At 50.9% G+C, this 13201-nt stretch overlaps 1 protein-coding gene across 4 annotated transcripts; it reads left to right on the top strand.

Moving 5' to 3' along the window:
- The first annotated feature begins 87 nt into the window (after positions 1-87).
- Positions 88-13146, top strand: KCTD10 (potassium channel tetramerization domain containing 10). 4 transcript variants are annotated; one of them, XM_068412448.1, is made up of 7 exons: positions 88-174; positions 1683-1896; positions 6625-6794; positions 7425-7511; positions 8407-8459; positions 9190-9385; positions 9967-13146. In XM_068412448.1, exons 1-7 carry the CDS (start codon positions 172-174, stop codon positions 10183-10185), a joined length of 942 nt encoding a protein of 313 aa, XP_068268549.1. In that variant the 5' UTR covers positions 88-171; the 3' UTR covers positions 10186-13146. The 4 variants fall into 4 exon arrangements, with proteins under 4 accessions (XP_068268549.1, XP_068268548.1, XP_068268552.1 ...); XM_068412447.1 differs by having other exon boundaries at positions 7422-7511; XM_068412451.1 differs by lacking the exon at positions 88-174 and adding an exon at positions 1078-1141 and having other exon boundaries at positions 7422-7511.
- The last annotated feature ends 55 nt before the right edge of the window (positions 13147-13201 follow it).

Raw genomic sequence — 13201 nt, 5'->3', positions numbered from 1 at the left:
CCGGGCCTGGGAAGCGGGAGCGCAGCGCGGCACCGCCCGGGGAGGCCGAGCGGAACATCGGAAGGGTTTGGTGGCGCACCCGGGCCGTGGCGGAAGTGACGTCGCGAGGCGGAAGTTCCCCCCGCCCCGGCGCTCCCGCTCGCTCGGTCCGTGGGGCTGCGCTCGCCGTTCATGGTGAGGCGGCGCGGGGGGGCCGGGGGGGGCTCCGGGCCGCGGGGCTGGGGGCTCCGGGCAGCTGCGGCCGGAGGGCGCTGGCGGGGGTCCTTCCCGGGGTGGGGGTGGTGTTGGGGTGAGGCGGGATTTGAGGATCCGGCCCCCGGGTGGGGTCCGCGGGCCCTGGCGGCGGTGCGGGGTTTGGGTGCGTTCGGTCCCCGGTGGGGGGAGGTTGCGGGGTATGGGGGCGGTCGAGCCGCCGAGGTTGGGGTGCTCAGAGAACGGGGGGCAAGTACAGGGGTCTGGCTGTCGACAGCTGGGAGGCCCACGGCCTGCGGAGGGTCCGGCCGTGCCAGAGCCTGGCGTGGGTTGGGGAGGGCAGGCCTGGGGGGGCCTGGGGTGCAGCCCCGCAGCCCTTGGGGGTGGCAGGGTGCTGGGCTGCGGCCCCGGGGTGCTGGGTCGTGCTGCAGCGCAGGGGCTGCTCTGGGATCCCGGGCACGGGTCCTGGCCCAGCGCTGGGGGCCTTCAGCTGCTGGAGGGAGCCTGAGCGTGGGGCTGAGGCCGGGGCCTTGGCACTCCAGAGAGCCCTGGGCAGCTCCGTGGCAGAGGGGACGGTCCCCTGTGGCCATCTCTGCCCATCCCGCTTCCTCACCTTGTGAAATGCAGTGTAGACGTGTAGCTGCATTTCTGAACTGCCGTTCAGATTTGCCGCCGGATCGTTCTGCTTTTCATGACAGCAGAGCAAAAATCATTCAGTGCCGTCGTCAGTCAGCGTGCTCTGGACGTTGTAGGACCTGGGTCTGTCTGAGATGGTCGGGTGTTAACCATGCCACCGTGTCACCTTGGGAGGCAAAACAACCACAGGGACACAGCTTGATTAAGGATTTATCGTGAGCGGCTCTCGGAGCATTTGCAGTGCTAAGCTAACGTGTTCCTGTGACCTCGTTAGCTGACTGGAGTCCACTGTGCCTGGGGACTGCGGGCAGAGGTAGTGGGGGCTGTTGGACGCCGGGTTCTGGTGTGCTGAGCAGTCTGGGAGGGCAGGGAAGAGAGGGGGAAGCTTGTGTGTGCTCTCGTATGCTTTAAGGAACAAAAGCCTCAAGAAAATCTGCGGCTGGTTTGCATTTTAACACAGGAATCGTCTGCTCAGGCTCTGTGTGTTGGGAATTGCCCAGTTACATACCAGATTAGTCATGAAGTAAGAACTTAAGCTTTAAAAGTTGTGAAAGAAATGAAGGCAGTTTTTGTGGGAAAGTATTGGCTTTGGCAGTGTAAAATGCTGCTCGGCTTTGTCAGTGTTCTTCACTGGCTGAGTGGATTTATGTTCTTTGGCTGGTTTATGTCACCATCAGAAAGAAGACAAAATTAACCATCTAAAACATTTGAGAACTTTGCAAAGAGGCAGAGAGGAGCCGAGGCTGGTAATGCCCAGCACATCTACAACTGCTTCTGTGTAAGATAACTGGTGGTTCTGCAGTGGGTGTCACGCAGGGGAGCTGCAGGTCTAACTGGTCACTCCTTGCTTGCAGGAAGAGATGTCGGGAGAAAGTGTGGTGAGCTCAGCGGTGCCGGCGGCTGCCACTCGCACTACCTCCTTCAAAGGGACGAGCCCGAGCTCCAAGTATGTCAAGCTGAACATCGGCGGTGCCCTGTACTACACCACCATGCAGACCCTGACCAAGCAGGACACCATGCTCAAGGCCATGTTCAGTGGCCGAATGGAGGTCCTCACGGACAGCGAAGGTAAGGGGCTGCTCCCCGCGTCCCTGCCGCCGGCTCCCTTCCTCCTCAGGGACAACAGGTCAGGAGGGGTTGGGGAAAAATATTAGAGACCAGAGAGGAACATCTAGTCCCAGATATTTATACATTTTATTAGTGTTAAAACTTGTATCTTACACAACTGAGAAAAGTTATGGAATAAAAGACGTGTATGACTAGAATAGTTGTCTAAACAATAAAAGGATGGTAAGAAGCCCCGAGGCTCCTGTCGGGGCCAGATAGCACAGGCTGTCTTTTTCTTTTGAAATACACTAAAGCTCTTAAGCATAAGGAAATGGTGGGGATAGGGGTTAAGAAACTATGAGTCAGGACTTGGGTATTTACTCTGAATCTCAGAAGACAGTTCCCTCCTCTTGTTTCCTTACCTCAAATACAAGTATAAAATTTGCTCTGAAGGGGTGGGCATGAGCTAAAAGCTGATTTTTGAAATGAAGCGATTTTCCCGTGAGAATGTTGGTTGTTGGCTTCACTACAACAGAACCAGTTGCAAAATTTTTAGAAAATTTGCTGTAGTGTTACTGACAGTAGAAGGAGAGGACTAGCAAATGGGTCTCTCCACGTTAAACGTGTCTGAAAAGAATGACTGTGCAGTATGTCAAACTACAGTCTGCTACAGGAGCAGCCTCAAATACTTCACTTCCTTACCAGATACGTTGAATTTATCTTCTACTGAGATTCTTGAAAACATTTATGTTTAAATTAATAATACAGCTACAATGTCTTTGTGATTACTGCAACTGGTCGCATAGTTTTATACCAGTGTTCTCATCCCATGGGAGTGTCACAGAGTTTAATTGGAAGCAGAGTTTGCTATTTATGTGCTGATGTTTTGCCCATAACCATGTTTCTTGGATACCTTGTCTTTAACAATAGCTACCACATTGCTGAGCCCAAAGGTTCAAAACACCTTTCTTGGGACGAGTTCATTATTGGAAATTTTTGTTTGAGCTTGCTGAAAGTGTAGGAAAGGTGGTGTGTGGTTAGATGGACTGGACTTAGTTTTGAGTGCTGTAGAATAGGCTGTATTTAGAGGTCTTGGGGAACAAGTGATGGATTTAGTAGGGCTCTTGTGATAATCTTTCTTGAGATAGGAGGAAGTGGATTGGGAAGGAAAAATTGTGAGAAATACAACCTAATTACCTGAATATTCGTGTTTTAGCTAGAAGACCTTATATTTAGCTGGGGAAAGAAAGCTGCATTCTTCCAGGTGTTAAACTTTTGCAAGTTTCATCTGCTGTAGGGTGTTAACTTGGCACTGTGGGCTCCAGATCAAAGGGTCTCTGGGCTACCTCTCGTGGGTCTGCATGGCTTGCATGAAAAAGCCAGCCTGTGGGTCAAACTGGAGTAAAAAAAAGGTGTCAACTGGGAATCGGTACCCTGGGAAGAGAGGAGGGGTGTTCTAGTGGAAAGGTGGTGAGCCAGTTCCATCCCTCCCTGAAGCTGCTCTGCATTTCACAGAATTTGATAATTCGAGACTTTTCAAGTCTTTCAGTTTGGAAACAGGTCGGAAATGCCAAATGAATTTTGGAAGCCCACCCTGGCGTGGTCTCAGCGCTTCCTCTGGGCGTCCTGGGCAGGTACTCTCTGCTGGAGAGCAGCTGACAATATTACTGCTGATATGAGGCCAACTGGAGTTTAATCTGCTCAAATATCATGCTTAAGACATAAAATCGCACGTGTATTTTGCTGTGAATCCCACAGTGTGTGTGTGGGATCGCTCCATTTAGCCAGTCTGTGTTTTAATAGGAATTTGATGCTTCCTATGTGTTGTAACTGAGACCCTCCCATTGCAGTAGTTGTTGCTTTATCTCCCCTTGCCTGGCGTGATGCTGGAAACTGGGACAATAGCGTTAGAGCTGTTAAAGGAAACTCGTTTTATCTGAAATTCTTCAAAATACTAATTGGTCACACCCAAAATCTGGCACAAAACAGAGTGTTTCTTCAGAAAAGGAGCCAGACTTGGGGAGAAACTGGAAGGAGGAAAATTTTTAAACAGTCTGTGGGATGTCTCACACGGGGTCCTGCTCTTTGTTTAGATGCATTCTTCCGACCCCGGCACCATCTCCCCAGCTCTGTCTCAAAGCTTAACAATTACAGCCTGCTGCTAGCTGGGCCGTAGGAGGAGAGATGGGAGTGATCTGGCAGATGATTATTTTCGGCTTAGAAATTGTTTATGAGCTGTAGCAAATCGGCATATTTTAAAATGTTATTTTTATGGTGATGAGCAGATAGAAGGGTGTGAGTTTTCCAGGTGCATTCATCTGTTTCCCATTTTCTTTTCTGTGGTGTGATTTTTTTTTCCCCTCAATCCCCACTGCTGTTCACCAGTTGATGGAGGTGCGTGGTTTTCATTCAGCTGCTGGTAAGGCTGTCGAGCATCAGGCAGCCTTCAGTGTCGGGCTGTTACTTCATCTGTCAAGGCTTGGTCAGAAAATGTAGGCGGGTTTAGTTGGGGTGTTTGGATGCTGTCCCTGAGGCTTCTTGTAAAACAAAAGATTAATTTCCTACGAGTCTAATGTGTGTACAGACAGTTCATGGATTATGTGTTCCTGCCTCACTAAATGGATCACAGGGTGTTTTTGTAACGGGCAACGGTTGGCCTCGATGATCCCAGAGGTCTCTTCCAACCTGGTTGATTCTGTGATTCTGTAATTAAATGGCTTTAACTAACTAGAGCTGAAACTCACTTCTGAGGCTCTGCACAGCCCTGACCGAGCGGCAGCAGGGTCGCTCTCCTGTGAGTCATCCCGCTTTGGCTGTTGGGTTAAAACAGAAGGTTTTTTGAAAGCTGTTTTAGCAGTCACTTGTATTTTGCAATGCTGCTCGAAGTATTTTCTCATCCCCCCCCCACCCTCCACATGAAAATGAGCAATTCTGCTTTGGTTTCGCCATCTGTAAACAAAGCTGCAGCAGATTTTTACAGCCTACGGAGGGAATCACAGCGGAGATGATAAAGAAAAGTCTGGGGATCATAATTCTGCTCTCAGCCTGCCCTTTACCTCCCTACGTGTTGGTGTACTCTAGTAAACTCTGTCAACGGCTGCATGTGTGGAATATGGATGTCCTTGTTTATTACCACGGCTTGTGCTCCCTCTTCTCTTTAAAATGAGAGATCTTCCTTTCCACACCTCTGCGCTGACAAACGGGCTTTGTTCTGCTCTGGGTGGATAGGTATGCTGGATTCATGAGCCTGGATCAGCCTTCTGTTCTTTGATTTCTTTACCTCTAGTTCTCCTGCCTCCAGCTTTCTAGTTATTACAGCCTGTAAAATTACAATGGTGAGCACATATTGTGTTTTATGTAGACAGCAGGGTAACGAGGGAGATGGAAAGCCTGTAGTAAACTGCTGGAGAGCGTCTCAGCTTTCCACAGAACAGCATGAAAGGGCTGTGTTCGCTTTCCAAATTGAACCAAATGTTCAGACTTCACTAGTAATTCCATTCATGCAGAACACACAGGCTCTGCTTTAACCTACTTTCCTTATTTGTCCAAAATATGACTCCTTCCCCACAAGCGTTTCCTCGCTGCATTCCGGAGCTGCCGCCCGTGAGAGTGGCCATCTGTTCGTTTATGGAAGCTCGAGCCTCGGCGTTGCCTGACATTTCTCAGGGTCCAGCCTGATGCAGGCAAGAAGAGGTGAAGTGCAGACCCTTTGATCACCAGCTAACTGCAAGGTTTCAGTTGTAGCTCTGTTTTCTTTTCTTCGCGCCGTTGTCGGCACACAGCAGTGCCGGTGAGCTCCAGGGCAGGGGCTGGACGTTACGTTCTGCTCACACATGCTGCTGCGTCACGTCTTTCAGCAGTTTAAGACATTGTGCTAATAACCACTTTGTTCTGCCAAATTAATGCAGAATCTTTATATTTGGAAATATAGAGGCTGAAACAGTGTTTGCCGTGACAAACGGCACCAAGGAGGGCAACCAAGCTGGTGAAGGGTCTGGAGGGTCTGACCTATGAGGAATGGCTGAGGGAGCTGGGGGTGTTTAGCCTGGAGAAGAGGAGGCTCAGAGGTGACCTTAGTGCAGTCTACAACTACCTGGAGGGAGGTTGTAGCGCAGTGGGAGTCGGCCTCTTCTCCCAGGCAACCAGCGATAGGACAAGAGGACACAGCCTCAAGCTTGGCCAGGGGAGGGTCAGGTTGGACATTAGGAAGCATTTCTTCTCAGCAAGGGTCATTAGCCATTGGAAGGGGCTGCCCAGGGAGGTGGTGGAGTCCCCATCTCTGGAGGGGTTTAAGAAAAGCCTGGACATGGCACTTAGTGCCCTGGTCTAGTTGCCATGGTGGTGTGAGGGCAATGGTTGGACTCGATGATCCCAGAGGGCTCTTCCAACCTCATTGATTCTGTGATTCTGTGTATGTAACAGGGCCCTAAGAAATAATGTGTCAGGACTTCAGGAGTGGAGGGAGAACAGAGCTGGTTAGTTTAAGCATGAGAAGTTTTCATTCCTCCCTTTCAGTTAATCATTTGTCAATAACTAGGGAACGATGAGAAACGAGCGAGCTTCCTGCCTTACTCCCACACGATAAATTCCCTGTGTTTCTGCTGCTCTGCTCGCCAGCTCAAGCAAGGGACTGCAGTTAGTCTCTCTTGGCAGGAACCTGCTTGGTACAGCCGTCCCAGGCCAGTGTCAAGGCCTTTTTTGCCACGGTTCCCTCTGCTGCTCCTGTACTGTGGTCTTGTCTGTCCCTAGGCTGGATCCTGATCGACCGCTGTGGAAAACATTTTGGGACGATACTGAACTACCTGCGCGACGGGGCTGTGCCGCTCCCTGAGAGCCGCAGGGAGATAGAAGAGTTGTTGGCTGAAGCAAAGTACTACCTGGTCCAGGGGCTGGTGGACGAGTGCCAAGCAGCCTTGCAGGTAGGTCGCAGAGCTAAGGAGGAGTCAGGTTACTCTGGCTGCAATGAGGGTTCAAAAAGAGGAGGCTGCTCTGGTGGGAAGCAGCATCTGGGCAGAGCAAGATTTCTGAGGCTGGGATGGAATGGAAATACTTCATGTCATTGATCTGCTGGAGCCTGGTCACATCCAGGAAAAGGTACTGAGTTATTCTCAACAGTTAGTGCTACCTGGTTACAGTGAGGGACAAACAGTTCATAGAATGGTTTGGGTGGGAAGGGATCTTAAAGATCACCTAATTCCAACCCCCCTGCCATGGGCAGGGACACCTTCCACCAGACCAGGTTGCTCCAAGCCCCATCCAACCTGGCCTTGAACACTGCCAGGGAGGGGGCAGCCACAGCTTCTCTGGGCAACCTGGGCCAGTTCTGTGTTTGCAGAGTGGGAGAGAGCAGAAGTGAACATCTGGGGTGGTCCCAGAGGAATGCTGCCCAGCAGCTGGAGCGCCAGCCTAGTGCAGAGCATGGGCCAGGACCAGCCGCTCAGTAAGGACAGGTCACACACTGAACTTGTATCTCTTCAGCACCACATATGCAGGACGTGTGCCCTAAGGCCTGTTTACATTCAGCTGCTGTTTGGTTCTTGTTTCAGCAGAACAAAGATGCGTATGAACCGTTTTGCAAGGTACCAGTCATCACGTCTTCCAAAGAAGAGCAAAAGCTTATAGCCACTTCGAACAAGGTAAGAGGGGCCAGGCTGTGGGGTCTTCTCAGCAAGGGTCATTAGCCATTGGAAGGGGCTGCCCAGGGAGGTGGTGGAGTCACCATCTCTGGAGGGGTTTAAGACAAGACTGGACATGGCACTTAGTGCCCTGGTCTAGTTGCCATGGTGGTGTCAGGGCAATGGTTGGACTCGATGATCCCAGAGGGCTCTTCCAACCTGGTTGATTCTGGGATTCTGTGTGTGGCTCAGGAGGCTGCTGGCCTGCTGCCCCGGCCTTGTGTGGGACCTTCCCCAAGTGTTCTTTAAAAATGGTTTTTAGTTTTCAGCAATGGGCTTACCCTAAGATACACACACTCCAACTGTTGAGCTGCAAAGCACTGAGAATCTGCAGCAGACTAAACATTTCTTCTGAATTAAATGTTAAATGTTGCTCAGGCTGGGCCTGGCCGTGTATTTCTCCACTTCAGGTATTAAAATAGAGGGTGTAGGCAGCAGCAGGCTGATGGAGCAGATCCTCAGGGCTATCATCAGATCTTCCATTCCTTTGTCTGCTCCAGTTATTAACGACAGATGCTTTCTTTAGCTCAAGTGAATCAGTGGCTCCTGTTCCTGGAGGCCTGCTCGTTGTGGCAGGTAGAGGGGAGGATGCTGGTGATCACCCTGGCAAAAAGGCAGCGAGTGGGTGAGAGCAGCTGATGATCTAGTGACAGAGGGGTCAGAGGGGTTACAGCCCCGCTGCCAAGCTGGGCAGGATGTTTTGCAGCAACAACAGTAACAACAACAACAAAATCCCTCTGGGCTGGGGCCTGATGGTGTCCTGTCGTGTTGCAGCTTCTCTGCCGGGGGGTCTTGGGCTGAGCTGAGATTCCAGCTCTTACTGCGCTTCCACTGACCTGTGGTTTGTTTTTTACAGCCAGCAGTGAAGCTGCTGTATAACAGAAGCAACAACAAATACTCCTACACCAGGTAAATGACTTCAGCTGGATGACTTTGAAGTTTTTCTTAGACTAAAATCCACGATAAGCATTTGCTTTTTCTCCACTCGGAACCAATGGCAGATTGGTGCTGGCGTGCCCTCAGTTTTTTCCCAATTCATTTCAAATGTGAGTCAGAAGGGAGCCTGCAGTCATCAGTGGGAGGCTGGGCACGTGCTATTTCTGTGCCAGAGGGGTTCCTCTGACACTGAGGTGCAGCTGGCAGAGCCTCCCAGCCAGCTGCTGGCGTGCATCCCCCGTGGGCTCCAGCACATTGGGTGAATACAGGAAGCCTTCCATAGCATGGTGTTCTCAATTAGGGGTAAAATCAAGTCGGGGACCTTGTCCCCCTTCCCTTATGTCTATGTTTCATGACATAACGCTGTTCCCATCCAGCTGGTCCTGAGCTGGAGCTTAGGAATGGTTTTATTGGGGTGGTAGAATTTTGCACACATGAAATGGCCTCGCACAGTATTGTTCACAGTACTGTGGGTGTCGTACTGCTGCTCCTTCAGCAGCAGCAGGTTTTCCTGCTTGTACTGGTCAGATGAGTTACCCACTGCAGTCCTGGGTGCCAGCTGTAAACACTCCCTGGGTAGAGACACAGTAAGTCAAAGGAAACTGGGCGTAGGGGCCTGTAACTGCTCACTGCCTGACCCCCCTTCTGTTCTGTGTGCTGTCTTCATCACCCTGACGTGACTGCTGCTGTCCATCTCTCCCAGCAACTCCGACGACAACATGCTGAAGAACATTGAGCTCTTCGACAAGCTGTCCCTGAGGTTTAACGGGAGGGTGCTCTTCATCAAGGATGTGATTGGAGATGAGATCTGCTGCTGGTCTTTTTACGGGCAGGGGCGGAAGATCGCCGAAGTCTGCTGCACTTCCATCGTTTACGCTACTGAGAAAAAACAGACAAAGGTAGGAGTAAACCCCTGGAAGCTTCCAGCAAGGGGCCCAGCTGCTGTCAGACTGGTGTCCTGACGTCTGGCCCACTTTGAACCCTCCTTTCAGTGTTTAGCATCTCTCTAGAGTAACCAGTGCCGTTCAGAGCGGGAGCAGCACAGTGCAGCTCATCCTGGGGGTTCGTTAGGGTTCGTTAGACTGCTTGGCTGTAGCACTTAACAGGGCAGTTGTGATATTCCAGCATGCAAGTTCAGGCCAGTTCTTTACCTTTAGACAACCTCACGCTTAACCAAGTTTGTTTTACATCCCTGTGTACAGACAGTCCTGGTGAGCAGTGCCCTGCCTTCCCCGTGCCTTCGGACCGTTCCCAGGCGGTGTCTGTCTGAGTCTGCCCTGAAAATAAACCCTGCTTGCTGGGTCTCAAAAGCTGAAAGCAAATAATAGAACAGAAACGATTGTGCTAGAAAGGATTTCCGTGGCTAGAGTGCAAATGAGAAATTTTAAAACCAGAAAGATATCAGGAATTAAAGCTGAGGTAACCTGGTGTGTGCAGTGCCTGGCAGTAGGTGAGTGACCTCCTCTCTCTTGGTGGCCAGGTGGAGTTCCCAGAAGCCCGCATCTACGAGGAGACGCTGAACATCCTGCTGTACGAGTCCCAGGACGGGAGGGGGCCCGACAACGCACTCTTGGAAGCCACAGGAGGGGCAGCTGGCCGCTCCCACCACTTGGAAGAAGACGAGGAGCGAGAGCGCATCGAGCGCGTGCGGAGGATTCACATCAAGCGTCCGGATGACAGGGCCCATCTGCACCAGTGAGCCGAGCAGCTCGGGCTGGAGGGTGCTGCCTCTCATCCACGACCTGCAGCAGAGGACCAGGCAGTTCAACTTCTGTTCAGCAAAGTCTGTAAATTACGTTTTGTAACAAACTAGGTTATTTGGGGTATTTAAATGCAGTAGTTCTAGGGACAAGAATAAATAAAGTTACTGGGCATACGGTAGATAGTGGGAGGACCTGTTGAGCATCTGGAGAAATGCCCTGGATTTTTAGCACTCTTTGCTATTTTTGTGGCTAGGGAGGAAGAGGGCTGGCTTCCTTTGGCTTTAGTAATTATCCTGCACTTTAAAAAACAAAACAAAACAACAAAAAAAGTCAGTCAGCCTTGTACCTTCCCTCTGGGCACTCCCTGGCCCTGTCTCCTCCCAGGTGTTCAGGCGTGGGAGAAGTGCAGAGATCTGAGCACACCAGAGCTGCTGCAGAGCTCCCTTTCTCCCAGGCCTGTAGGCAATGGGGTTGGCAGCTCAGGAGTGCCTCGGCGTGACTCCCAGAGGGCAAGTGACACTCGCTGACTCCTTTCCTGTAGTGCTGGGGGCAGAGGGAGCAGGGGGAGCTGCTTGGGCTCAGCTTGCCGGGTGGCTGTGGCTCCCTGCTGCTCTTGGGACCTGCTGCTTGGAGGGTTCAGTGGAGCTTCTACAGCACTGAACGGTGGAGACCCACCCCTGCTTTATCTGTGCAGTTCAAGGGTGGAAGATGTTAAAATTCCTCCAAAAGGAGGATCCAGGAGCAAATTGTATGTGATGATTGCTTTGTCTTAGGGTGGGGTTGTGGCCAGTCAGCGCTTAGAACTTCTGCCTGAGCCTGGCTCAGCTGGGGAGTTCATTTTGGTCAGGGGCAGGTCAGTGCCCTGCAGGGGCAGCAGCACTGACCCCTCCCTGCCAGCCCAGCGTAGGGGGGGGAGGCCAGCAGCTGTAGTTCAGTTCTGTAACTGATACAGGAGCATTGTCTTTGAGCAAGGGCAATGCAGGTACCACAGGGCAGAGGAGCAGGCAGCGGCCCAGAGGCAGGTGTTCCTTGTTTGACTTTATCCTGAGCATATTCCAAGTCTTTTCAGCAGTGGCAGCTGTGTGTGAAAGGGCAGAGCTGAAATGTTGTGTCGAGCAGACTTACTAGTCTAGTTTTCTGAGTGCTTTTCTATTATCAATGAATATTTTATCTACCTCCTCGTCTCTTGTTGCCTATTGTGGAGTCAAGTAACAGTTACAGGGGAAGGTTGTGTGTTATTCAGGAGGGCTGGATGCCGAAGGATAAAGAGCAGAGCCACAGCTGTAACAGTTAATGTAACAGATCTTGAGAGGGAGAGGAACCTGATGTAGGAAGTCTTAAACTTGCAGTCAGGCCCCTTGGCAGACACCAGGGTACTTCGGCCTATTCTAGAGGTTTTTTGACCCTTCATCTGGAATATCGGGTGCTGCCCTTGATGGCCAGGCATCTACAGAGCAGCAGCTCCATGTTCCTCAGTGAGGTAGGTAGTTGGTTTTGCCCAGCTTCCTGCTGCAAGGATTCCTGCTCCTGGCTCAGGGCTGTTAGTGGCACGTTAACAGGTTAAAAACCAAAGGTGTTGTCAGCATCACCAGCTGCATTACTCCAGTGCTTGTAGTTCAAACAGCAGTTACATCCCCAGCTATGGACAGCTCGGCTGCAGGGGCTAAAATAAAGCATTAAGCTCAGTGTTACAATTTTGGATCATCAAGTGAAGCTAAAAAGATCTCAGCGTTAAGCTGGGTCAGCTTTCTATAACCAAAGACTTTTCTAAGTTACAGACAGCTGCTGTCTCTGGAAGTTGTGGTGGTTGTACCTGTCTCCTCTGCTCCTTCAGCTACTCATTTATAAGCAAGAGCTCAACAGTCAACAGATGTATCAGGCTGTAGTTTGGGTTTAAGCTGTATTTACGTGTGCGTGCAACACTTTGGGTTTGTAGAAACCCATAGTGCAGATAGATTGTTGTTGTGGAGGACCTGGTGCCTCTCCCTTCTTATCTTGCTTTGAGATAAGCTGGGGAGCGGAGAAGGAAAGTCCTCTGCCTTGCTCTTTCTCCAGCACTGTGTACTTTGACACTTACTGGGCTGTTGATGGGTTTCTAAGCACCTGTAACAGACCTGCTGCCCTCCAAGGGGCCTGGACTCTGCGCTAGGTGAAGCCATTTGGTCTTGCTCCCCTATCCCTGCAGCAACCCCTGCTCGCATCATTAATGCTGGAGAGCTGGTGCTCTCCTGTGGGCTGGGAGGGACAGGCCATCTTCCTCCTCAGCTGCACTGAACTTACCTGCTTTCCCCCCACGGTGTCGGGGAGGCTCCAGCAGCCCAGCACCGGCCACTCACAAAGTCCAGTCACGTCCTGTGGTGCAAGAGCAGGTCCAGCTCCAGGAGGTGACGTGTTGACACCAGTGCTGAGCACCTGACAGATCACATCTCTGTGATTAACTTAGTTTCTCTGTAAATAGATTCTTACCTGGCTTCAGGATTTCCTCTTTCAGGTTTTGCAAACTAAGTTCTTAAAAAATGGGGGGGGGGGTGTGTGATTATTTTTATTCTTTGTACAGCAGTTGCTATAGCTATTGGTTGAGTAAGTCACTCCAGGAGAGTCTGAGTAAGCTTCAGTGTTGTTGCTGCATTTATGGGCACATTCTGCCATAACACACTCCTGACTTAACCCTCTGTGTACTGTTGTGTAGTAAAGCCATGCTGCTGTCAGCTTAGAGTGGCCTTTACCTGCTGGCCCCTTGTCCTTGGTCTGTGGGAGGGGACTTTGTTAATGCCGTTGCACAAATGCTCTTTCAGACCTTTCAGTCTTACTGGAGTTGTTCTGTTCCGTGGGCAGCAGCAGCACACACAGGTTCTGTACAATCATTCCCTCCTCCTTTGTACTTATGCACAAAAAAAGCTTCAGCTGGATTTCAGTGTATGGTTGATGTTTGCAATATGTACTTTTTTTTTTTAAAATGTAACACAATATTAGAAGATATTTCATATCTGTGTGCGTGTTACTTTATTACTT

The sequence above is a fragment of the Nyctibius grandis genome, chromosome 14 (assembly GCF_013368605.1).
Source record: "Nyctibius grandis isolate bNycGra1 chromosome 14, bNycGra1.pri, whole genome shotgun sequence".
NCBI classification, from domain to species: Eukaryota; Metazoa; Chordata; class Aves; order Nyctibiiformes; family Nyctibiidae; genus Nyctibius; species Nyctibius grandis.
The sequence above is the reverse complement of the archived record's forward strand: the minus strand, read 5'-3'. Positions and strand labels throughout refer to the sequence as shown.

Bases quoted from the DNA above. Each gene is read 5' to 3' on its own strand.
- KCTD10 (XM_068412447.1), top strand. The intron at 7,512-8,406 runs GTAAGAGGGGCC...TGTTTTTTACAG, and splicing joins TTATAGCCACTTCGAACAAG to CCAGCAGTGAAGCTGCTGTA. The intron at 8,460-9,189 runs GTAAATGACTTC...CATCTCTCCCAG, and splicing joins AACAAATACTCCTACACCAG to CAACTCCGACGACAACATGC.